Raw genomic sequence first — 23,529 nt, 5'->3', positions numbered from 1 at the left:
AATAAATAAAAAATATCTTCATGTTAAAATTTTTCCATATATTCTTGGTAGATTTTGAATCCTGATTTCAAACATGTCGTTCTCTCCTGATTTTAAACATGCTGTTCTCTATCATTTGGATGAATTATTGGGTCAACGATATATAGTTGAAAAGTTTCAAATGTATAGTTTATATCCTAACTTTAATCAAAGTAAAATTCCACCGGTAGCTTTAGATATGTTCCAAATAATACCTGAAGGTATTGTTTGACATATTTGACAATATTAGTTTACTAAATTTGATCACCTGAAATATTATGTTTTGTTAACTCTATTTGACCTAAAAATTTATCACAATATATTTTAATGTATCTAATATTTTCCTGTAAAATTTCAGCTTTATCCAATATATAGTTTGAAAGATATGTTTAATCTCGCAAAATTAATCAGCAGACATTTTAAGGCCAAATTTGGACATGACTTGGTTCATGTCACAAATTTAGTAAACTCATAAAATCGGACCGAGTTTATCGATTTTGCACGAGTTAAGTCCGATTTTACTGATTTCGAGTTTTTAGTCCAATTAGCACGTTAAATACATGTTAAGATTTTACGAGTTAAGTTATGATTTTAACAATCTTGCTTGAGATTTTGTCCTGTTGCAAATTAATTATAATTTAATATTCTTAGTTTATAAAAGAGAAATAATATTTACAGCATCAAAATAATTAAATAATTCTTAGATCATTGTTGATTATAGTTAATTTAATGGTATGTTTTCTACCAAAAAAAAAAAGAAATCCCTCGTCAAACTCTCCATCCTATCTACTTGTTTTTATATATTTTATATTTTTTAAAATAAAAAATCAAAATGAAATGAGGAAAATATAAAATTGAAAACAATTTACGTGGAATATAATCATAAGACATTCAAAACAACATTTTTTAAGAAAATATTGAAAGTCATGTTTATGTTTACTTAGAGGAACAGCAGAACAGGAGGAAAAAAATTAATAATAAAAAAAAGAGAGAAATAGAAAAAGGGAAAGGAGACGATAATTTTACGTGGAAAACCCTCTCAAAATGAGAGAAAAACCACGGGACAATCACAAAAACACTATTATTAATTTAAATGCTAAGGTAACAATTTTTTTAATGTACAAATATATTCAAACTATTATAAGAAACAGAGAGAGAATAAGTAAAAAAAATAAAAAGAAGCAAAGTCAGAAACAATATAATTAATTAATTAATTAATTAAAGGATATATATACATCTCCTCCTCCTCTGATGGATTTGAGCACCGGCAATATTTCCTTTCCCCATGTTGTTAGTGAGGCGCCTGCATGGCAACATGAAGGATGATTATATATATAGTTGATTATATAGGAAATTGATGGATCATACTCTTAATTCATCAAAGCTATTATTCTTTTATTAAAATTAATTATACAGTAGATGTCTACTTAATGGATATATACTAATATAGGCAAATCCAATAGAAACCCAAAATAAACAAACAAAGAAATAAAGAAATAAATAAATAAAAGAGGAAGTTAGTTCCTAATTATATATATAGAAGTTACCTGCAACCAATTATCTATTGTCGCTGTTTGTTCTCGTATTAAACCTTGCCAATAACTAGGGAGCTCCTAATCCTGCCAATTAAGAGGAGAAATTAAGTTGAAGATCAGTTTCCTGAAATTATACATAAAAGTGCAACCCTTTTCTATTAATAAATAAATAGATAAAAAAGAATGTGATGTCAGATTTATTTATAAAAGAACACTTTACCCCATATATTGTTTTTTTGATGATTGGGGTATGAGAGGCGTTGGGCCAGCCCTCTCCTCCTGCTTTCAAATATTGTTCTTCTAGAATGAAGCTGCCTCCAATTGCCAGTTGCTTAAGAGTTGTTGATTGGAGCACGTAATCTGGAAGGGCTTTCAGTTTTGGGCAATCCCGAATGTTCAAATAACGAAGAGATGGAATAATTATGGTTGAAATGGAGATGTTTGTTTTATCTTCATTTCCTCCTTCCCACTCTTCCCACTTTTCCATGGACCAAAAGGAAAGACTTTTCAACTTGGGGAATGCAATAATAGTATTTGATGATGATGTCATTTCTCCAATACTAATGTCACTATCAACTCTCAATCCCAAGAATTCACGCCCCACCCTCCCCACGCATCCCATCCAACCTATAGTTAATTTTTCAAGAGATGGCAACTTCCCCAGAGGAGGCAGATTCTCAATCTCCCCCCAATACCTGAGCTCAACAACCCTTAGTTTATTAATCCATCCAGGAAACACCCGAAACAGGATGACTTCTTGGTAATAATATATTCCCAATGAATAAATGTTTGGAGGTGGTTCTAAGGCTTCAAGGACTTTATCATCGCGAATTATCCTTCTATCTGTCCTAGAATTAAACCATAAATATAAATGAGTGAGGTGTTTCTTGTTATGAAGTTCTGCTTTCTTAACCTCATCTGGATCTTTCACATCTCCCAACCATCTTATCCTCAGATATCCTTGAAGGTGGTTCAAGTTTCTTAAATCCCCAACATTAGACTCTTCACCACTACCACTCACATGGAACTCATCTAATTCCCGAAGAGAACTTAACCCCTCAACTCCTCTCATCTTCACAAACCACGTGTCATCCCAATCATTAGCAACACTGAGATGTCTTAATTTGACTAGTCTTTCTATGTTATCAGGCAGCCTTTCAAGTTTCTCACAACCCGAGACAACTAAAGTTAGCATATTATACAATGCACACATCTCTTTAGGTAACTCCCTGATCTCATTCTTAGACAAGTCAACATGCCTCAGGTGTATCAACTTTCCTATGTTGGATGGGACTTCTTCTATTCCACACTTTGACAACCTCAATGTTCTTAGACAACTCAAATTAGCGATTAAGTTAGGTAAGGCTGCATTCATCGATAAAGGATAACCATCAACAATCAGGCTGCGAAGCTTTTTCAAACTATGGATGGTTGCAGGAAATGAGTAGGATCTATAATTTCTAAACACTACCATGGAGTGTCGGGCATCTCTAGAAAAAGAGTCTATCTTGGACTCTGACACACCATCGATATCTACACTAAAACATTCATTTTTTGTCAAGTTTTGCGCAAAATCATGCACCATGTCATGCATCTTACAAGCATAAATGCTGCCATCATCCTTGTTTTTCTCAAAATCTTGAAAAAAAGAGCGAGCAGCTAAAGCTTCAAAGTACTCACAACCCCTTACTTCCATCTTTTTATTCTGTGTTTCCCGAAGGAAACCTTGTGCCATCCACAGTTTGATCAAAGTGTCCCTATTAAATCTGAAGTCTTTTGGAAAGACTGCACAATATGAGAAGCACGGTCTCATATCAGAGGGCAGGTCATTGTAGCTCAACCATAAAGGAGCTAAAATTTTGCTTTCAGCTTCTTCAGTCTCCCAGACATGGCTCTTCAAGACACTTTCCCACTCTTCTATTCTACTTTTAAAGCGCAAAAGGCTTCCTAGACTCTTTGCAGCAAGAGGCAAGCCTTTACACTTTGCTGCAATTTGTCTACCAATATCCTCTAAATTATCATACTCTTTACTGGTCTTTTCCAAACATGCGAACTGACTGAACAATGACCAACATTCCTCCGTAGAGAGAAGTCCTAGTTCTAAAATATCAATGGGTGAGGAGCCCATGCTACTCGTGACATTCTTCTTTCGTGTGGTCACCAAAATCCTACTTCCAGGCAAACCACACTTGAGGGAGTCTTTCAGTTGCTCCCACTTTGTGGAATCTTCATTCCACACATCATCTAGGACAAGCAAGAATTTCTTTCCCCCAATCAATGATCTTATGCTTTCTAGTAAAGTCTGCAATTCATTTAAATCTAAGGCAGAACCCTTAAGAGCTTCAAGGATTGCCTTGGCAATCGTTATCTCATTAAAAGGATCTGATACACAAACCCATATTCTCTTATCAAAATGGGTCTCCACCTTACGATCATTATAAACTAGCTTAGCAAGGGTTGTCTTTCCTATCCCTCCCATCCCTACTAGAGAGATTGTACGGAGGGCTGGTCCTTGACTCCTCTCACTCAACAACATTTCCATCACCCCATCTTTATCCTTTTCTCTACCTTTAACTTCTGTTGCATCTATAACAGAAGTGGTTTTTTGATGTTCAAACTGTTTAATTCCCACCTCAAATAATTTGAAGTGGAAACTATCTTTCTCAACCACAATTTTATCTATTCTTTCATTCAATCCTCTTATCTTATGAGCAATGTCACGACGCAAACCAACTTCTCTAAAACGAAAGCAAGAGAAGATCACGAAGGAGCATACCTTTTTAGCAGTCTTGCGGGGATGCTCATTTACTTTCATTTTTGATTTTGCAATTGATGTGCCCCACTCATCCAAAACGTCATCCATGTCATACGATACATCTTTGAGCTGATCTAACCAATGCTTGACCAACTGATCCTTCAACTGCCTTTCCTCTGCATCTGCAAACACAGCTTGGATGGCCCGGAAATTGCTGGCAAGCTTTTCAACCTCATTATCGACACCAACAACGAGCCTCACTTCTTGTCCCACCTCCTGAAAAACGATTGAGCTCAGTTGCTCCAAGACTATGGAAACAAGAGCATCAGCCATATTATTCAGAACTAAGGAATGGTTGAGAGAGGATAAAATTGATATAAAAGGATTCTATATTTGGAAATGTGCAATATAGGGAGTAGTGGATTGGCTGAGAAACGAGGAGAAATGAAAAAAGGGATGCAAAGGGGAGCTTATGATTGATGATGCTTCATATGATCTGTTACTTGATGTATATATAGTGCATTGGAAAAGGTCATGGAATCTATTATTTTCATGCACCGAAGCAAAAGAGCTTTGCTTTCATGATGGTTTTTGGGATAATTGTCTTCCCCAAGAAATGCCCTTTATTCTTTCCTTTCGAGTTCTCAGAAGAAATATTCAAATATTTACAAGAGCAAGCTATCATGTGACTTCGTAAATCTTTATTTTTTGAAAAAAAATAAAATTTGGATAGGAATTCTTTACCCCCCTTAGTGTCATTAAGATTGCTTACGGAAGGTATCAAGAACAATGGCCACCTTAATCCATTCAATTTATACATTATTTCGGGACATACAGTAGTTTAAGCAAGAATCTTGTGCAAGTGCAACAACCAGGTAAACTAAGAGAAGGGGAACACGGATGGAATCAGATGCAACTGCAAACATCTCCAGCCTACAGTTTGTTCAAAAAGGTTTCTCAAACAACGTATCATTTACTAGAATTTCTTAATTTGAATGACAACTTCAGCCTTATTATTCAACCAGATATCAATTTTCTTACTGCAAAACCCACATTCAAAATGTATCATCACTGCGGTAGCGATTTGTGCACCGCTTCATTTTTCAAACTGCGATATTGTGGCCATTTACTTTCATGCAATGTGTGAGCAAATTAATAATGCTGTCATTTTACAAAGTGATTTGCAGGCCATTAATTGGTTCTGAGCATTCTGCTGTGCATATTAGGTCCAGCCAAACTCCTACATTATTGCATGTATTGGAATGCCAGGAACCTATAGTAAGTAACAACTGAAATTGATGTTACCAGTCAACTTTAATCACAGCAGGAATCAATTATCCAATGAACACAAAAATATAATGATTGAATAATCTGGGACTTTAAATTGCAGGCAGAGTGGTCTTTGTAAAACTGAAAGCTCGCCACTATTAGAATGATGGTCGGTTATTGGGACTATGGGAAAGCAGCTCGCGGGTGGGGTGAGGAGAAGGTACAGATCTTCATCCTTTTGAGGTATAAAACATGTCATTTCAATGCCGAACATAAAGGTTTCAAATACCATGTCATATGAGAATTCAAATGACTGTTCTCGTTCGTACTAAAGGAAAAAAAACAACCAGCTATGACTGTTCTCTGCCAAACTCTTTGAGAAACTCTTCTCAGAGTCATGTGCAGTATCTAGCTCTGCCAACCTCTTTGAGAAACTCTTTGTATCTGGAAGACCTTGAAGATCTCCACGTAGAATCTCAAAATCATTAGTGCATCTGGAAAGAGCTGCAAATTTTTTTTAAAAGAATAAAGAATTCAGTGTCTCATCAAAGAATAAATTTTCAGCAATCCTTGAAGACCTCTTTGTCCTCAACGATTTTGATGCAAAAGACGTACATTACTGATTACACCCCTCGTAAAACTAGATATCAAAACTTTGCTTACCTTATCTGAAGCATAGTCTTTACCAAAAGCTATCTCCTGCAAAATGTGAGCTGCCACCTACAATTCAAAATATCCAAAAGCAGTTTATCAGTGTTGAGAAACAACATGTCAAGAAAATCACAGAAATCAGGACAGGAAGTTAGTACCTCGCCTCCATTAATGCCTCCCTCGTAGCATGGTTTCAAACTAATTGCACGTTCAAGATAAGGTTTCCAGTGACCAGTGAGTAAAGCTCTCCTAATCATCTCAACACCACACTGGTAACACTGGTTCAAGACATCATATTTCGCTAGTATCAAAACGATGTGAAAGGAGCTACAAGAAAAGATCACAGAGAGAACTGAAGAATAAGAAGAAGAGGAAGAAAGGAAGAAAACAAAAGATTATGATGACACTTGGAAACAATTATTGCACCTCGAGCATATTTCTCAAAAAGGGTTCTTCATTGAAATAATCTCTTCGCACAAAGACAAATGGTAGCTTGAATGCCAGGGCTTCACTGACAGTGCCATATCCAATTTTCCCTGAAGAAATGGAAATCGCATTAAGTTTCTGTTTCAAACCATTTAATTTAGTTCAGCTACCAAAAATATCATTCTGACCGAGCATGCAGTCTGATGCTGCAATGAGATCCGGTGTGTAGGCATTCATCTTGAGGCTGTGTAAGAACCAATGTACTTCGGATTAGGAATTCACGGTTAGCAAAAGCAAATTTTAGCACTACTAAAATCACACACCAAAACAGGTAAATTGAAAAGGATCATTTCAGCAAATTAAGGTGAAGTAGTGTTTCCTAAAATTCTTAAATAGAAAAAGTTGTCATATTTAATAGGTTTCGTTAGTAAAAAGAGAAATTACCTCTGGGTATTGCAGTCATCAGTCAATTTTGATCTTTGGAGTATGTAAGGTGTTAGGCAGCCCTTTCCTATCCTCTCTTTGATTTGTTCTTCTAGAATTGGGCTACTGATGATTTTCAGTTACTCTAGAGTTGTTGACCAGAAGTGGTAATCAGAAATTGTTTACAATCACATGCTTCTTCTTCATCAAATTCGACATCTCTACTTATCATTCATATTTTTTTTTTATTAAAGTTATAAAACTTGTATTCTTTGGATTTATGATCATATCCCACAAAGATATCTTTTCTCTTGCCATCTAATTTTTTCCTTGTTTGATTATCTACATGCATATAGCTAATGCTTTCAAACACTTTCAAGTAACTAAAACTTGACTTTCTTCCTTTCCATGCTTAGTGTGAAGTCATGCAATTTAAGCCTTTCGTAAGAAATCTATTTTACAAGTAAATAGCACAATTTACAGCTTCAGCTCAAAACTTTTTTGGCGTCTTCTTGGTTTTGAGCATGTTTCTTGTTAAGTTGAGGATACTTCTATTTGTTTTCTCTACCACGTCATTTTATTATGATGATTTAGATACTATTAGAAGTCTTTTTATACCATGATCTGCACAAAACTCATTAAACTCATTAGAAAGAAATTCACCCCATCTATCCTCAGTGATTTTATTGAATAATAACTTTTCTTTTCAAGTAACACTTTAAACTTCTCAAAACAATTAATTAAGTTAGACTTTTCATTTAAGATGTATACCCATGTTTTTCTAGTATAGTCATCAATAAAAAGTATATTCCGATTAGATACAAACAATGCTTCTATATTCGCTATCAAGCACAGCAAGAACCAGAATCTAAAATCTTAAGAGTACAACTCCATTTTCCCTAGAAAACAACCAGATTAATCGTAAAAAACAAAGCAGCATTTCCAATTAATTTCCTGGGATGGGACACTTACTGTTTAATCCTTTCCTTTCAACCAATTTCTGGGCAGCCAAACAGACTTTCTAATTATAAACAATAATACTATTACTTATTTCTCCAAACCCCAAAAAGACAAGAAAAATTGAAGTAAGACATCAAAATTGACCAAAACGAAAACAAAAACAAAAACAAAAAGTTATTTATCTAATTTCGCTTACTCAAAATAAACCCACCCCCAAGTTTATTGAAAAACTACACTGTCAACCCTTTTTCATTACACCTCTATTTTCTTTGAAACCAAACACAATCAGGGAAAGAGAGTCAAAATTGATTAGAGTAAAATACTCAATCACAAATTCAACTAACCCTAGAAAAAAAAATCCCCAATCCTCTCAAGACTGAAAAAAACACTTTTCTAAGCCTAATTTACAGTTCACACTTTTAAATTAATTACAAACACGAACAAAAAAAAAACAACAACAACCCAGGGCTTGAACCCTCAACTCAGTTTCCTCTACCTTCTTTCATTTTCTCAGCAACCAAGAAGAAAATAAAACAGAAACCAAGTACCTAAAACCCTAACTCCACTATTATTTCTCTAAAAACCAAAAAAACACTCACATAATTTTTTAAGAAATTAGGTAAGAAAACACTCGCTTAATTAAATAAAAGAATATTCACTTTTTCGCCAGTTTAGTGTTTTCCTCTACTTTCTCACAAACCAAACAAAACCTAAAAAAATTAGAAAAACTCACCAATGTTCAATCACAATAGTCTTAGCAACTGCATCACCAGCAGGACTCTCTTCCTTAGCATCTTCTTCTTTCGTTCCGTCCTCGTCGGCCTCCGGTTCTTCTTCTTTAACTTCCCCTGCTTTACCTTCCACCTCAGCCTCCGAGGAAGACGAAGTCTTAGTTTCCGCTTCTTCTTTCACTTGAGTCTTCACCTTCTTCTTCTTACTCTCTGTTGTCTTCTCTTGCTTTCTCTTCTTTCCATAACTCTAACCCAGTGAGGTGTTTCTTGCTTTTAAGTTCTGCTTTCTTAACCTCATTAGGATCTTTCACATCTCTCAGCCATCTTATCCTAAGAGATCCATGAAAGTGGTTCAAGTTTTTCAAATCCCCAATATTAGACTCTTCATCACTACCATTCACATGAAACTCATCTAATTCCCAAAGACAGCTTAGTTACCCCTCAACTCCTCTCATCTTTACAAACAACAAGTCTCTTGAATAATTACCACCATTGAGATGTCTTAATTTGACTAGTCTTTGTCTTTCTATGTTATTAGACAACCTTTCAAGTTTCGAACAAGTCGAGACATCTAAAGTAAACATATTATACAATTCACACATCTCTTCAAGTAATTCCTGACCTTATTCTCAGACAAGTCAACATGTCTCAGGTGTATCAACTTTCCTATGTTGAATGGGACTTCTTTTATTCCACAACTTGACAACTTCAATGTTCTTAGACAACTCAAATTAGTGATTAATTTAGGTAAGGCTGCATTCATCGATGAAGGACGACAACCATCACAATCAAGCTGCGAAGCTTTTTCAAACTATGGATGGTTGCAGAAATGAGTTATAATTTCTAAACACTACCATGGAGTGTCGGGCATCTCTAGAAAAAAAGTCTATCTTCGACTCTGACACACCATCGATCTCTACAGGCACCGTCCATTATCACTGTTATCACCGTCCTTGAAATCTTTACTGTGATTCATCTTGAGCTCACAAGTCATAACCATTTCCTTTTTTCTTTGAAGCAGAACCTGCTGCCTGACTCTTTTTACCTTTCTGCTTTTTGGAGGTAATGTCTGAAGGAAAATTGGGAATGTGTCGGTAATGAGGTGGTGGGACCAGGCCTCCGTCAACAAGAGCTGCATAGTAGCGTGCAAGAGCACGAGCTGAGCAATGTCCGTTATAGCTCCTGGTATAATGGCGCGACGAACGTTCAGCATGTTAAACAAAGCAGGCACTGCAGTTTTCTCAATGAGGTTCTTGCCATTCCAAGATTCAACTATGTAAAAGTTATTTTTCATGTCACAAAATATAAATGCAGCTATTCTTTTGGGTGATTAATGTATGGTTCTTAGCCAGAACTCAAAATAACCTGCCTAGGTTAAAGCAGAGAAAGATCAAGTACAAAATTAGTAGTTTGATTTTGTTCTTAATTCTGGACCAACTTGATGTGATCACTCAACTTCTAAATCCCAGTAGCAAGAATTGAAAGTGACGTGAAAGCCAACGAACAACTCATCAAAATTAAGGGTTAAGATTTTTAAGTCCTTCAGTGCTTTTTACCTCATGATGCCAACTAGTACTAACTAACAAATCTCACCAATTGACAAACATCCACTGTTTCTTGCTTTGATTATTCTCTCTTCTTTGCCACTACTGTATATTTATTTATACATGGTTGGCCATGCTTTGATCCACATGGATATTTTAATAATGGTTTTTCTTCTTTTTTTTATTGAAAGAGAGAACGATTTGATTAATAAAAGAGAGGCAAAATGTTACGTACCTAGTCGCTAAGAATTGGTGCAGTATATGAAGAGAAGAAGAATAAAGAAAGTGCAGAGTTGATAACATCTGCAGCACACAACCCTGAGGGTTATGAATTCTGTTAGTCTGTTAGCAATAGTTAGTTAGCAGAGTTGTTACAGCTGTTATAGTTAGTTAGAGTAATTAGTTAGTAGTTATTTCAGCTACTATAAAACACAGATCAAAAGAATCATATGGGTATGAAAAAGATAGAATACAGTCAATTCAGTCTCAATTCTTCTCTCTCGCAATCTCTCTAAACAATTCCTCAGTTCTTTACCTCCTTTTCTTCGTCACTTGTTAAACAACCTTAACAATTGGTATCAGAGCTCTAAGATCCAATCAAGATGGTGGAAAATAACAAATTGAAAAATGTTGAAGAACATTGCAAGAGGTTGGATGAAAGAATGCAAGGCTTTCACCAAGAATTTCAAAAATCAATGGTTGATCAACAAAGCAAGTGGCAAGAACAATGGGTGGAGCAAAACAAGAGAACTGATCAGATCAGTTTGCAGATTGAAACATTATCAAATCAGTTCCAATCGTTTCTTGCTACTCAGATGACAGGAAGAGAAGTTGGAGCCAACTCTAAAGGAATCTTGAATACTCCAACAATGGAAGAAAAAAATGATACTCACAGCAATCAAGAAAGAGTATTACAAGGATCCAGGTATGCACAGGAAGGTCAAATTAATAATCAAGAAATTCAAAAGTTCAGAGCTGAAAGCAAGAGACAATGGCAGGAACAAAACAAAAAGCTTGATCAAATCGGATCAAAATTGGAGGTTTTAATGGCCCTGCTAAGAACATATTCAGAAAGGCAAGAAGTTGAAAGAGCTAGCAGAATTTCTGATGGGAAAGAACAGAATAGTAAAGAGGCTGTAATTTATAACAACCACTCAATTCCATTTTTTGATCAAGAATCCAATATCACGGTTTCTTTCTCAACAAGCCTTGGAGGGTTAGTGATGTCTCTTAGATCACAAGAAAGGAACATAAGGGAGTCTGAGTTTTACAGGTATGAAGAAAGGCATTCTAAAGATTTGAAGAAGGAAAGAATTAGAGTTAGAGTTTCAGCTTCATTTTACAAATGCCGCTATTGTCATGGGAGAGATTACCATCTCTGGGAGTTTCTCCAGCATGCTTATGATCTTGGTAGAGGCTCAAAAAGAGGGACTCTAAAAGAGGAAGCTCAACACCTAGCTCTTGCAAGGATAGATCAGAGGCATCCTTGAAAAGAGCAGCTGTTCGTTCCCTCTGCCAGAGCTACAATTGCAATTCCTAGATTTCAGTATTGATACTTGAATTGTTCCAACAGTAGATTCTTGGGCCAAGAATCTTTTCATGGATAGGGTACTGTTACGTACCTAGTCGCTAAGAATTGGTGCAGTATATGAAGAGAAGAAGAATAAAGAAAGTGCAGAGTTGATAACATCTGCAGCACACAACCACTGAGGGTTATGAATTCTGTTAGTCTGTTAGCAATAGTTAGTTAGTAGAGTTGTTACAGCTGTTATAGTTAGTTAGAGTAATTAGTTAGTAGTTATTTCAGCTACTATAAAACACAGATCAAGAGAATCATATGGGTATGAAAAAGATAGAATACAGTCAATTCAGTCCCAATTCTTCTCTCTCGCAATCTCTCTAAACAATTCCTCTGTTCTTTACCTCCTTTTCTTCGTCACTTGTTAAACAACCTTAACACAAAAGGCCTGTGAATCATAAGACAAAAGCAAAAATATGAGAGACAAGTTCAAGCAAAAAGGAGGACCTTGTTGATAAAACCTGTGCTGGTGGCAAGACTTTTCGAAAGAAGATTGAGAAAATTGCTGGGAAAAAAAGTGGCACTATTATCAATGATGCAGTTATGTGGTTTTGCATGAATGGGAGGGTGAAAAGATTTTGTAAGTTTTTGGTAGATAACAAATAAAGCAGTTAAGAGAAATCCTAGACCCCGCACACCTTCCCAATAACCTGTAGGTTCCTGATATTCTTCAATGAAGGAACTTGTTTTATTTAAAGAAGAAGAAAAAAATCATAATTCCAGTCTTCACCATTTCTTTCCGCACAAAGCTGGCAAAGAGAGAACAGGACTAATACAAATAAAGCAATCAGTTGAATTGCTGATATATATCAATAGTCTATCAAAATCTTATATTCAAACTTCCACATGTTGACAAGCTCTCAGCATAGCTAACGTGGAAATAGGGGCGGCAGCAATTTCGTGACAGAAGTATCAACATGAAGTCCAGAACCCACTCATACAAGGATTGCCAGAAAGTTAAGCTTTGAGCTTTGCCTTGTGATTTCAATTTGCTGTCATTATTATTTCTCAAGAGAAAAATTCAAGTGAATAAACTCCTGTTTCATATGCAATCAATCAAACTGCAGGCAGGAACCTTCCTAACTCTAGCCTCCACCATTGTTTTCCGTATATCAGCAGCAACACCCCATCTATCCACCCCAGCATGAATGCTAGATAAAGCCACATATTGACCACAATGCTGTGGCTGCAATTCAAGTAACCTGCTTCCCACTTCATTTCCCAAATCAATAGCTCCATGAATCTTACAAGCACCTAAAAGTGCACCAAAAACTGAAGCATCTGGCTCGAAAGGCATCCTCCTTATAAATTCACTAGCTTCCCTCAATAACCCTGCCCTTCCCAAAAGATCAACAGCACACCCATAATGCTCCATTATTGGCACAAGGCCAAACTCACCAGCCATTGATTGAAACAACTCCAGCCCAATCTCTACAAGCTTGGCACGAGCACAAGCAGTAAGTACAGCAATAAAGGTGACCTCATTAGGACACAAACATTCCCCTTTCATCTTTTTAAACATGTCCAGAGCTTGTTCTTCTCTACCATTGTTAGCAAGTGAAGAAATTATAGCATTCCAAGTACAAACCTTTTTAACCACCATTTGGTTATAAACTCTAAAGGCATTACTCAAACAACCCGCTTTTCCATAGAAATCTATCAATGCTGTCCCAATAAAAACAGTAACAAAAACCTCATTCCTTACTATATACCCATGTATTTGCTTCCCTATACAAAGGACCCCTCTTTCATCTAAATTAGCACATGATGATAACACACTAACATATGTGGCCTCATTTGGTTTAGCAAAACAACTCTTTACATCATCATGCAACATCATCTCCCTAAACAGCCTAATTGCCTCACCAAAAAAGTCCATTCTTTGCAAACCCATTAATAACACTAGTCCACGAGACTACATCTCTCTTAGGCATGCTTTTAAAGAGAAAACAAGCAGAACCCATGTCACCATTCTTCGCATAAGCTTCAAGCATTGCATTATATTCAACAATACATGGGTGCGAGATTTCATCAAACACCTTGCAGGCATTAAGTAAGTCACCAAACTGCTAGTACATACCCAACAATGATTTTTGTATAAAGGGGTCATAAAGAACCCCACGATTGATAGCTTGGGTGTGAAGCGAAGTGCCGATAGAGAGGCAAGAATGTGTGGCTGCTTTGATTATGGAAGGGAAGGTGTGGCTGTTTGGTGGGGTTTGGTGGGCAAGCATGAGAGTGAAGAGGTGAAGAGTTTGTTGGTGTTGTCCGAAATTGAGGTAGGCTCTTAATAGAGTGTTGAAAAGAAGGGTAGTTTTCCATTTTGAGTTGTCCTTAGGGCTTGTGTTTGGGTTATAAAGAAGGAGGCCTTTGGTTGTTAGGAGGGAATGGATTTGTTTGACTTGGTTTTGATGTTTGATAAAATGTTGGAGAAGTTGGAGTAGAAGTTCAGGGGGGTGTGGCGGCATGGCATTACTACAAGTTTTGGGTTTCAAAGTGTTTGAGACTGCAAATTGCCATAAATCTAATGATTATAATTTAATAACGCAACAGGCATCAATGAGAGACTAAAATGCAAAAAGCAAATGTATCGCTCGTTAAACTTATAAATAATTTCCGTATTTTTGGGCTGAGATTATCATGGATACTACAGTACATGTTGACAATGAGAAGAGTCCTTGTCTTCAGTTAATCAGAGGTCTCGCTATGCTTAACTCTTCGTCTGGTGCGGTTTCACTAAAGAACTGAGAACTCGTCTGGTAGCGGAACATTTAGCTCTGAACAAACAAACTGAATAATTCTTCTAGTTGCAGTCCCGAGTGACATTTTGTTCAAGGTCACTGCAATTGCGAACCTGTTTTTAATATCACAAAAACCTGTGGATCCACCCATACCCGAGTGCCCAAATCCATAAAAGGATCCATCACTTGAACTAAATCTCCTAAAACCTAATCCGAATTTCCCATTTGGCAGTACAAGATTCCTGTACTCACCCACACCCATGAACTCATCGTGAATTCTGGGGTTATTAAAAATCCTGATGGCATTATTTTGGCGAGAGTTCTCACTGGCTGCAAAGCCTTTGGGTGGACTAGCTTCGCTGCTGCTGCCACCAGCGCTATCGTTAGCAAGCCTGGTAAAAGATTGGAATCGCTGGTACCAAAAGAGAACTCTAAAGCAGGCAGTGCATACTTACAGCAGCTTCACTTGCAGATGTTGACGTGCGGAAGAAGACACTGATAAAATCCATAGCCTGCTCAGGAAAGTCCAGGCGCAGCTTAAGTCACATTTCAGAAAAGGAAGACTCCTGTAAGAGAAAGCATAATATTTACTTTATAATGAAAAATTAAACAAAAATAGAAAAAAATATAAACAGATAGGAGTGATGACAAAACCAAAAATATTGAGCGCAGTTGAATTGGCATATCTTATGCATAACAGTGGTGAAAGATTATGAAAATAATGGAGCATGCTCAGCTACACTTGACCAGTAATTTGATTTTAATGACCAATGTGCACTTTTGAGTAAATTTCAGCAAAATATGGAGTAGCAACAATGGGTTAAGCATATGCTGTAATGGCAGACAGAGAGACAGGGTAAACAGTATGCTAAACTAGGACACAGAAAACCCTCCCATGCAAGAAAAAAATTACTTTATTTCTCAACACAATCAATCATCAGATCTGTTACACAGATGCTCTCAGATTATGATGCATTATTGACAGTACACTGACAGGAAGATTTTCACAAACCTCAGCAGTAGCAAGAAACATTTTAGCTAGTGATTGGTTCATAGAGCTTGATATTCTCTTTGTCAGCCCAAAGTCAAGCAAAATTGGACGATGTGGAGGTTCTTCGCTCACCAGAAAATTACCTGCAACACAACCAATATAAAAGCATTCAACAGAGTCAACTGATTCTGATTTAGGGCACAATTAGGGAGAATAGGATAGAAGAAAGGGTGGAGCAACGTGCATAAGAGAAATGAACATATGTTTCTATTTTCAATTTCAGACAGCTAATCAATTTTATTTTTTATATTAACTTAGGTATTCGAGCAATGATAATCTGAGATAAATAAGTTAAACTTACTAAAATTTAATCTGGGATGTGAGATCAAAACAACCTACAAAAATAAAAAAGAAATTGTAAAGTTCAAGATCTAATAAATAAATGTCAAAGATGAAAACAAAATATAATGTTGAATAAAAAAAACCTAAATAAAGTTGGGTTAACTTAACAATCCACAATCCATGATATGAGATCGATATTAAATAAAAAGAATTTTAAAAGAAGAACCTAGTAAAAAAACAAAAATTCTATAAAAAAGTATAAAAAAACCACGCTAAACCGAATTAACTTTACCAACCCGCTCTCGGAATAACAAAATACAAAGAAGAAAAGTGAAGAAATAACAAAACTCAAAGACAAATAATTTAATACAAAATGATATATATATATATATATATATATATATATATATATATATATATATATAACTCATATGAAAATCGAGGAAAACAATTTGAACCAACTTAAATTAACTTGAGTAAGCCACCACTCGTAACATGAGATCAAGATTAAAAAAAAAGACTTCCAAAAAAAAAAACTAACAAAAAAGACTAAAGTAAAATAAGGAAATAAGAAAATGCAACCTGATTTAAGTTAACTTGACTAACCCGCATTTGAAATAACAAAACAATAAGAGAAGTAAAAAAATAATAAATCTCAAGGGAAAATAATTTAATGCAAAATAATAAAATTAAAAAAAAAGTTATAAAAAATTAACTTGACCAGCCTGTCACTTGCAACATCATACTGGGATAAATAAATAAAAAAAACTTTCAAAAGAAGAATCTAACAAAAAAAAAAACTAAAAGTTAAATAAACAATCTGAGAAGAAAATCCAAACTAACCTAGGTTATCTTGACTAACTCGAATCCAGGATAAAAAAAAAAAATCTCCATAAACACGTGTAACATTGTTGGAAAGAAAATGACTTTTCACTCCTAATGTTGCCATAAAAGTAGGATTTTTGTAATTGGAAGGGACTACACTCACCATCTAAATGGCACGAAGACCATCATGCACTAACGCACGAGCAACTTTTTTTTTAATAATATTTAATAAAATAAAATTACCATACAAACCCTAACTAAATTAAAAAAAATAACAACAAAATCAGAATAAAAAAACTAAGATACTCTTGAAATCAACCTTAGTTTTTTTAGATTTCAAGGATAATTTTATAATTTCATTTTTTTTAAACGGAGAACTCCTGTGGATGTTCATTTTATTTTTCTTAAAATGATATGATTGTAATTTAATTATGTAAATTATTTTTTAAAGACTAAAAAATGCCTCTATAAAAGCTTAATATTTGTTTTTTTTTTAAGGATAAAATAATCATTTTAATATAATAAAAAAGGTGTTCAAATTTATGTCCCAAATCTATTTTGCAATAACTAAAGTATCATTTTGAAAAAAACAATTGGAATCCCAATTGGAAGCATAATTAGTTTTTCTTTTTCAATGGTAAAAAATTAATTACACTACTCCAATGAATAGAAAGATGTGTCGGATGCCTTTTAGTTTTTTTTTTTATTATTATTATTTATAATAAGAAGAGTTAATATTATGTGACCTAATTAAAACCCTTTTTTTTTTTTTTTAAAGCATCATTTTTCTTTACCGCGATAAATAAATAAATATCTAATCTGCACAACCAGCTAATCTCTTGATTCTAGAATTTGAAACAGTGCCACGTTGTTTTGTTGGTGACAAAAACAAAACAAAATAAAATACTTATCGCTAGAAGGAGGGCTTGAACCTCCGACCTTGTGGTTAACAGCCACACGCTCTAACCAACTGAGCTATTCCAGCTTGCTTGTTTCCAAGGGAACACATATACATAATTATCATGTTCTTATTGAAGTATATGAGCAAATATTACTATTATAATATGTTGAGTAACCCATTGATAATCTTTAGGTGGTGTTCTGTGTAAAAAATAATAATAAAAAAAACACTGTAAACACCCATTTTATTTTGTCTTTTACAAGAGAAAATAAATAATATTAATAAAGTTAGTAGTGTTATCTTGAATATTTATGAGTTTTATAGGTCCCATGCAATTATTTATGCGTGGCATGGCAAAAGAAAAAGAAAATTTTACCGCGGAAACCAAAATCATTGTATTTTCAAAACATTTTTAATAAAAAAAATAATTAATGAGATGATAAACAATGAATCCAAATACATTCATTTATTTTGGATAATATTAGAATATAAAATTATTTTTTAAAAGAATTGAATCACCAATAAAGTTATGTGAAATCTGATTAATTTTAAATCTAAAACCCGATAATTTAAAACCTGACCGTACTCTTAATTTAAAACTATGTATAAAACATATATTTTATAGAAATTCTATAAACTTCAAGAGGGTATCTTTATTGAAAATATTCTGATTATTGTTTTTCTAAAGTAAAACTAGTAATAAGAAAAGATGGAAAAATATTGATTTGGGCTCACCTTCACTAAGCCCATATATAACAGGGTCAGACCCAAAACAAATACCCATAGCTCAAGCTCAACAATCACAGAGCCTCTAGGGAGGCTGAGCGAAAGAGTGAGGGTTTTTTGACAGAAACCGCTACACATTTGCCTTTAACCCTTCAAATAGATTGAGGGGTGTTTTATTTTGATTCATTTGAAGCAGTAATTTATACGGAAAGAGATAGAGAAGCATAAAAGCATGGCTGTGAGCTCTCACTATTCTTCTTTAATCATTTCTTGATTGTTTTTCTTTCTTTCTTTCTTTAAATTTGACTTCTTGAGTTTTTGTTATAGTTATGCATATCTTTTGGGGAATCATCGACAACGACAGTATCAGCACAAGTTTTGCTGCTTCGATTTTTTGAAAAAACCATTGAGAGTTTCAAGCACAATGTTACTAATTTATTTTGTGGAGTCTTATCCTGTAAGCCCGTTTTAGATCCAGATTTAAGGTGATGCTGTTTTTGTTAATGTTTAGGATTTGTTTTTATGTTAATGTGTTTTGTAATAAGAAAATGTTGGTAAATGTGAAGGAGGACTGGTGGGCAAGGCATGGATGCTGTTGTTGGTGATGAGTTTTCGAATAATAAGCAATGCGATGGTGGAGGAGGAGACCCGCTAGTTTTTAATGTATTGGATTCAATGCTTAAGGGTAGTTTGGATCGTTTGAAATCGATGAGGTCAGCTTTTGATTTCACTGTTGTTGTTGTTGGTTTTTTTTTTTTTTTTGTTGGAATTTGAATTATAATTTGGAGTGTGGATGTTTACTACGTAAATTTACAGTATTTTAAAGCCATAATTAGGAGGGTACTTTTACTGTAGATTTTCTTTTAGGTGATGTTGTGCAACCCAAGATGTAAAAATCTCTATAATTGCCTTGGTATTTTTGTGAAGCAGAAAATGCAAGTTGGATACTTAATGGATGTGGTGGATGTAATTATTGGACCGTTTCCATAAATTTCCTTGTTTAGTTGAAATGTTTTGTTTGAAGTCTAGCCTTTTGATGTCTGTTAGACTTCACTGCTGTGAACTTGTCATATGGGGTGAGGATTGATTGTTGAATGAGAGCTTTTGATTATTTCAGCTGAATGTTGTGCTGGTGTCTTGGTGATAGTTTATGCAAGTGGATAATTCATAAATGATAAATGTAGTGGATGTAATTATTGGGCTGTTTTGATAAATCTCCTTGTTTAATTTGAAAGGTTTTTTTTTTTTTTTTTCATGTCTGTTAGACTTCAATTTGTCAGCTTTTTATATGGGGTGGGATTGATTGTTGAATGATAGCTTTTGATTATTTGAACTGAATGTTTTGTTGGTGATTAGTTTACATGAGTTGCGAATGATAATAGTTTGAGAATCAGAACATAGTTATTTATATATTTTTTTGTCTAAGTCCTACAGGGATGATATCTCTTTGGTGAAGAAAGGCATTACAGGATGTGCGCTGGATGTTAATTGTGCAGGAAATGAAGCTATAATCAAGGATTTGTGTCTGGGGGGTAAGTTGGGACCAGCTTTATGGCTAAGGAGTAAAATGATTCAGAAAGGTTTTGTTCCTGATGTGCTGACACACAATTATATGGTGAATGGACTGTGCAAAATGAGTGAGTTGGAGAAGGCAGATTGGCTTATTAGGGAGATGCTAGACAAGGGTCCATCTCCCAACTGTGCCACATATAATACTTTTATCAAAGGTTACTGTCTTCTTGACAAGGTTGATAAAGCATTACATCTGTTTTCTTCTATGGCTCATAGTGGTACCAAACCAAATAGAGTTACTTTCAACACACTTTTGCATGCACTCTGCAAGAAGGACCTTTTAACTGAAGGTAAGAAGCTTCTTGGAGAGATATTAGATGATGGCGAAAAAGCAACATCAAATGTTATCACCTCGACTATACTTATGGATGGTTCTATCAAGAGTGGAGATATAGTTCAGGCGCTTGGTATCTGGGATTCAATATTGGAGGAGGGTACCCCAATGGATGTTATCTCATATAATGTTCTTATCCACGGATTTTGTTTAGCCAGAGACATGAAACTTGCATATAGCTATTCTTGTCAAATGCTTAAAATGGGTCTACTGCCTGATGTCTTCACATATAACACTCTTGTATCTAGCCTTTGCAAGAGTGGAAAGCTTGATGAGGCTTGTTACATACATGATGTGATGTTAAGAATGGGAGTTGCTCCAGATGAGGTTTCGTATAAATTAATAATTCAGGGCCTATGTGTTTGTGGGGATGTAGATAAGGCTAATGGTTATCTTAATTGTACGTTAGAGAAATCAATGATACCAGAGCCTCTTGTGTGGAACCTCATAATTGATGGTTATGGGAGATGTGGAGATATTTGTAATGCATTTGCCATCAGAGATCGTATGTTGTCTTTTGGTGTTGTACCGAATGTGTTCACTTACAATGCATTGATCCATGCACAAGTAAAAATAGGAAACATTTTGTATGCATATTTTCTGAAAAAGGATATGCTTTTAAAGGGCCTTTTTCCGGATGTGGTTACTTACAATCTTTTGATCGGTGCAGCTGCTAATGCAGGGCACATTCATTATGCTCTTCAATTATATGATGAAATGCTTAGAGTGGGGTGTAATCCAGACATGATAACTTACACTGAGCTAATTAGAGGTTACTGTGTGAAGTATAACACCAAGGAGGCAGAGGAACTTTTAGCCAAGCTATTGAAATCTGGTTTACTAATTGATCACGTTCCATTTCAAATACTAATTAAGCAGTACTGCAAAATGAAGGAGCCTGATAGGGCATTTCAGCTGTATCGGAAGTGGTTGACTGGAAACAAGAGACTTTCCTCTTTGGAGATCTGGAGTCCTGCAAGGACAGTGCAAAATTACTAGTTTGAAATGCCAGGGCGCAATTTGGCTGGCAAGTCACAGTCCTTGCATTTGAAATTGGGATCCAGTTTATGATGTTGGCTATTTAATGCTTGTGGGGATCCTAAAGTCTTGCATATGATTTTTCCAGAGGTATGTATCTTCTATAGATGCTGTTAAGTTCAATAAGCAGGTTTTCTAGGCTGCCATTGTTCTAGTTTTACCTGTTCAGGAAATTCCAGGAACCATGAAATAGGTCCTATCAGGTTTCCATATGGTAAAAATAATGCTTTGCTACAAGTTTTCCTGATAAATTTGCCTGAAAGATTTAACTTTTTAACTTCAAAGATTTTTAAGCTTATTGTGAAATGCTGAAGTATGTCAGCTAATAACTATTGACATGTGATATTAGCAATTTGAATGATATGATTATGGAAGTATATATTCTCACATTTATCGGTAGTGCAATGTTCATTGCAGTCAATATCTTAATGATTATGTTTACCATTTGAAAAATCCAAGCTGAGGCAACTGTTTTTTTTTCTTTCAACTTCCTTTAATTGTGTTTGAATCCTGCCTTTTTTATGTGAGCTTGATTTGATCTGCTATGAGTTGCTGGTTTTGGATTGACTTGGCTTAAATCTTAAACAGCCTTTTCTCCTCTGGTTTTTGCTTTGAATGATGGAAAATTAATTCCTGTGCCCAGATAGTAAATTACTCCCTCGCTCTCATTTCCATTTTGCAATGGAAAGCGTGCTTGAAATTGCAAGTTTGCTTTCCAGTTCATCTTTCTCAATTCCATATATTCTACAACAGTTATTCCCTTCTAAGATAGGATTTTGCCATTTGAAAAATTGAGTTCACGGGCACAAACTATATGATTTGGGCTATAAATTCTTCTTTGCCATTGAAGTTAGAGGAGGGAGACTTTAAGAATTGGTAATTTCTGATAGAATTTTGAATTAGTTTCGTGATGTTGTCTAACAAGACATTCCCAGGTGTTTGGTGGAGGTTGAACCGAAGCCCATCTGGAACTCTAGGATCTACTGAAAGTTATGAACTTGCTGTCCTGACTATCAAGGAAATAAACTTTGGCTTTTACCATTTGAGTTGGTGGTCAGTAGCCTCCTTGCAAGCAGTGACGAGGATAAATGAATTTTGTACAGGAGCAGCCATCGTTACATACTTTCTGGAAGAAATATAGCACCATGATACTGCGTACACACATCTTGAAAATGCTCCTCGTTTGTAGTTACAAAGAGTACCTTGGTTTGAGTTCTCTCTGAAGCAAGTAAGAGATATTACCAACGATTTCTGTATCTGCCATTTGTAGCTTGTATTTTGATTTGGAAAGATCATTCAACACCTTACTGATTACTTTTTATCTGGTATCTTATGTTTTCTTGCAGGGTTAAACAAGAGTAGGTTGAAGCATCAAGACTGGGTTTATAATGGGAATGATAAACATAACGTTCCAGAACTTCAATTCAAGCAACACCAACTTGTTCCACAATGGTTAGCTGCATGGTATTTGTATCTTCGCGGATCCAACAAATTAAGAGAGAACTATAATGAATAGGACTATTCAGAGTTGTGGCTGTGTCTCGGAGCTTTCTTGAAACTTGACAGGATCTGGGCACCCGGACAATGCCATGCTTATATTCAGGTTGAAGTGAACTTTTCTTTGGTTGTTTCTTAATCAATGCCATGCCATGATTACAACAGCCAAGTTAATGACTGGAATGGAAAAAATGCTGTCCCATCTTTTTGTAACTGGGTATTAACATTATATCACTCCTGATTTTGGAGCAGTGATGATACCTGGGTCATCTTTTCTAGTGTTATTAGACCTGTCCTGTTTTTTTGACTCTGCCAAGGCCTGGGTCACAGCATGGAAGTCAAGATATTTTTTTTTTTATATAAAAAAAGTTAAAACAATGTTTTTTTATTTTTAAAAAATAAAAGTTAAATCTGTTACTGAGTCCTGGATGTGATTAATGACACCGACGTTTTCTCAACTGGCTGTATTTGTTTTTCTCTGAAGAAGTTACCATATTTGTGAGATGAGTTTATGTCACCGAAGGAAGGCTCAGATAAACTTACCAACAGATGCCTCCCCATGACGGATTGTTATGTGATAAAAAGCTGGCGACACTCGCTCTCCACAGTACAAGCCATAAAAGGGAGGATGAACCACAGCTTTTTCCTCAGGGAAAAATCCTCCCATGGAT

The 23,529-nt window shown here is 35.3% G+C and overlaps 4 protein-coding genes and 1 non-coding gene across 8 annotated transcripts; 1 reads left to right on the top strand and 4 right to left on the bottom strand.

The window, feature by feature from the left end:
• Positions 1 to 1,083: 1,083 nt before the first annotated feature.
• LOC118059482 (putative disease resistance protein RGA3) lies at positions 1,084 to 4,773 on the bottom strand. Its single transcript, XM_035072374.2, has 3 exons — positions 1,774 to 4,773; positions 1,566 to 1,637; positions 1,084 to 1,321 (listed from the first exon to the last, which is right to left on the bottom strand). The coding sequence occupies exons 1-2, from the start codon at positions 4,639 to 4,641 to the stop codon at positions 1,632 to 1,634; spliced, it is 2,874 nt and encodes a 957-aa protein (XP_034928265.1). The 5' UTR covers positions 4,642 to 4,773; the 3' UTR covers positions 1,084 to 1,321; positions 1,566 to 1,631.
• A 914-nt stretch (positions 4,774 to 5,687) lies between these two features.
• Positions 5,688 to 6,893, bottom strand: LOC118059485 (L-arabinokinase-like). Its single transcript, XM_073406098.1, has 4 exons — positions 6,655 to 6,893; positions 6,387 to 6,555; positions 6,241 to 6,297; positions 5,688 to 6,081 (listed from the first exon to the last, which is right to left on the bottom strand). Exons 2-4 carry the CDS (start codon positions 6,483 to 6,485, stop codon positions 5,986 to 5,988), a joined length of 252 nt encoding a protein of 83 aa, XP_073262199.1. The 5' UTR covers positions 6,486 to 6,555; positions 6,655 to 6,893; the 3' UTR covers positions 5,688 to 5,985.
• Positions 6,894 to 10,879: 3,986 nt separating this feature from the next.
• Positions 10,880 to 15,024, bottom strand: LOC118059481 (putative pentatricopeptide repeat-containing protein At1g10330). The gene is given in 2 exon segments (XM_035072373.2): positions 10,880 to 13,761; positions 13,763 to 15,024. Coding segments are annotated over 2 exon segments (1,425 nt in total). The 5' UTR covers positions 14,360 to 15,024; the 3' UTR covers positions 10,880 to 12,933.
• Positions 15,025 to 17,701: 2,677 nt separating this feature from the next.
• Positions 17,702 to 17,775, bottom strand: TRNAN-GUU (transfer RNA asparagine (anticodon GUU)). Its single transcript has one exon. It is a non-coding gene; the product is annotated as a tRNA-Asn (tRNA).
• Positions 17,776 to 18,488: 713 nt separating this feature from the next.
• Positions 18,489 to 23,279, top strand: LOC118059480 (uncharacterized). 4 transcript variants are annotated; one of them, XM_035072371.2, is made up of 6 exons: positions 18,489 to 18,655; positions 18,745 to 18,902; positions 18,984 to 19,130; positions 19,852 to 21,451; positions 22,465 to 22,589; positions 22,708 to 23,279. In XM_035072371.2, exons 1-4 carry the CDS (start codon positions 18,650 to 18,652, stop codon positions 21,320 to 21,322), a joined length of 1,782 nt encoding a protein of 593 aa, XP_034928262.1. In that variant the 5' UTR covers positions 18,489 to 18,649; the 3' UTR covers positions 21,323 to 21,451; positions 22,465 to 22,589; positions 22,708 to 23,279. The 4 variants fall into 4 exon arrangements, with proteins under 4 accessions (XP_034928262.1, XP_034928260.1, XP_034928261.1 ...); XM_035072369.2 differs by having other exon boundaries at positions 22,297 to 22,589; XM_035072370.2 differs by having other exon boundaries at positions 22,287 to 22,589.
• The last annotated feature ends 250 nt before the right edge of the window (positions 23,280 to 23,529 follow it).

This window comes from Populus alba, chromosome 18, assembly GCF_005239225.2.
Source record: "Populus alba chromosome 18, ASM523922v2, whole genome shotgun sequence".
Classification (NCBI taxonomy): domain Eukaryota; kingdom Viridiplantae; phylum Streptophyta; class Magnoliopsida; order Malpighiales; family Salicaceae; genus Populus; species Populus alba.
The sequence above is the reverse complement of the archived record's forward strand: the minus strand, read 5'-3'. Positions and strand labels throughout refer to the sequence as shown.